Source organism: Octodon degus, unplaced genomic scaffold (assembly GCF_000260255.1).
Source record: "Octodon degus isolate 3935 unplaced genomic scaffold, OctDeg1.0 scaffold00075, whole genome shotgun sequence".
NCBI classification, from domain to species: domain Eukaryota; kingdom Metazoa; phylum Chordata; class Mammalia; order Rodentia; family Octodontidae; genus Octodon; species Octodon degus.
Window position 1 is genome coordinate 4153967 of NW_004524651.1, and position 2119 is coordinate 4156085.

The 2119-nt window shown below is 41.5% G+C and overlaps 1 protein-coding gene across 1 annotated transcript in view; it reads right to left on the minus strand.

The window, feature by feature from the left end:
* The window catches only part of Yes1 (YES proto-oncogene 1, Src family tyrosine kinase), a 50684-nt gene that overhangs the window by 13805 nt on the left and 34760 nt on the right, over nucleotides 1–2119 (minus strand). The window contains exon 10 of the mRNA XM_023720422.1: nucleotides 1128–1281. Coding sequence (XP_023576190.1) covers nucleotides 1274–1281 — 8 coding nt within the window. The 3' untranslated portion in view covers nucleotides 1128–1273. The remainder of the gene's footprint in view (nucleotides 1–1127; nucleotides 1282–2119) is intronic.

Sequence of the window (2119 nt, forward strand, 5' to 3'; positions counted from 1 at the left end):
ACTGAGCCATCTCCCCAGCCCCCAAAACATGACACTCATAAAGTTTATATACTTATAATAAGAGTATAGGTGCCTATATATTTGAAGTTATCGACATGCATATATAAGTGTAATGTGAAATAGACTACATTAGACAGTTCAACAAACAGACCAATCTTCACTAAAACAATCATCAGAGAATTCACTGAAAGTTTTATAAGCCAGGATTACAAAAGAAAAAGAGGTAATTACAACTAGAGGTATTTTCAACCAGAGGTAATTACATGATGGCACAGAGATTAAAGAGGTGTGGTTAAATCAGGGTTTCTCAACTTGCCAATGCTCATCATTTGGGGCCTGGTAATTCTTTGTGGCGGGGGGTGGGGTGAGGGGGGGTCTTGCCGGCCATTGTAGGACACTTGGCAGTATCCTGACATCATATAGGAGGTGCCAGTAATGGCCCTTGCTTTGTGATTATGAAAAATGCTTCCAGACATTACTAGATGTCTCTTGGCGATAAGGAAAGGTACTGTCCTAAGGCAACAGTTCAGGAATTGATCAACTATAAAGAGTTTATTACTTGCTATAATTCGTTATTCAAAGAATACCTTGTCAAGTTTTTCTTTGCAGGAAGTAACTAAGAAAGTCACACAGCCATAGCATAGTTCTGTGCAACAAAATCAGTGTTTCTACAACTTATTAAAAAATGTATTTAGTACAGGTTCCACAGGGTCTCACTACAGATCAGACTCATAGTGACCCTCCTGTTTTCAGCCTCCCAAGCTCTGGGATTACAGGCATGTGCCACCTTGCCCAGTCTCATTCACCTTCTCTCTCTCTTTTTTTTTTTTTTTGGTGGAACCGGGGATTGAACTCAGGTCCTTGCGCTTGCCAGGGAAGCACTTATTCCACTGAGCCATCTCCCCAGCCCCTCATTCACCTTCTCAGTGCACCCTAGGGGTGGGGGCGGCACGCACACTGGGCATCAAACCCCATTCTTGCACCTTCCTAAACAGGTGCTTTAGTCCACTGAGCTATCTGGCCAGCCCCTTACGATTCTTTTGAGGGGACTATTTTTATTTTATAAAAACCTGTGCTTTCAAGCGTTACATAAAAAACAACAACAAACAGGATATTAGCAATTTTACCTTGTCTTGCAGTATATTCATTGTCTTCAATTAATCTTGCTAAACCAAAATCTGCTATTTTGCACACAAGATTTTCTCCTACAAGAATATTAGCAGCCCGAAGATCTCGGTGGATGTAGTTCATTCTTTCAATATACGCCATACCATCAGCAATCTTGGAAAGCAAAACAAGATGTTAAAAAGAAGTAGGGAGGTGGCCGGGGAGATGGCTCAATAGAATAAGCGCTTCCCTGGCAAGCACAAGGGCATGAGTTCAATCCCCGGTTCCGCCAAAAAAAAAAAGAAAAAAAAAAGAAAAAAAAAGAAGTAGGGAGGCTGGGGATACAGCTCAGCGGCATAAGCACCTGCCTGGCAAGTGCAAGGTCCTGAGTTCGATCCCGGGGGGGGGGGGAGTAGGGAAAAACCATCAGATCTTTCAAAAGGTGACAGCAACAAGCAAAGCCTACGAGGTAACACTAATAAAGAAGCAGGCTATGTTCAACCAAAAATCTGACATACCTCCAGTATCATATACAAACACCTGTGGACACATACTTTGAGGGCCAAGCTTTTCAGCCTACTGTATGTCCAGTTACTGTTAGCAATGTAATGTAATATCCCAATGTCCTCTTGCTTCAGTGGGTAGAGGAAGAGCTAAGTCACATGGTTATTTCGAACCCCTGGACACAATCAGGAATAATCTAGGATGACCTGGTGATAAGCACACTGGCCACATGTGGGAGACGGTGAACTAGAGGTCGGAGAAACGACTGAGTTCTATAGCTAGGTCCAATCCTGGCTCTGCTACTGCAAGATTGGTGAATTCTTGGTATTTCTGATCTTTAGATACTATATTATCATACTGGATTACTTCTAATGTTCCTTCCTGTTCTAAAATTTATTTCACTATATAATATATACCCTGCTAAGATTTTATGTTATTTTTAATTTTATTTTTGGTATTGGGACCACTCAGCTATATCCCCAGTCCAATTAGTCCACATTTTTTTATT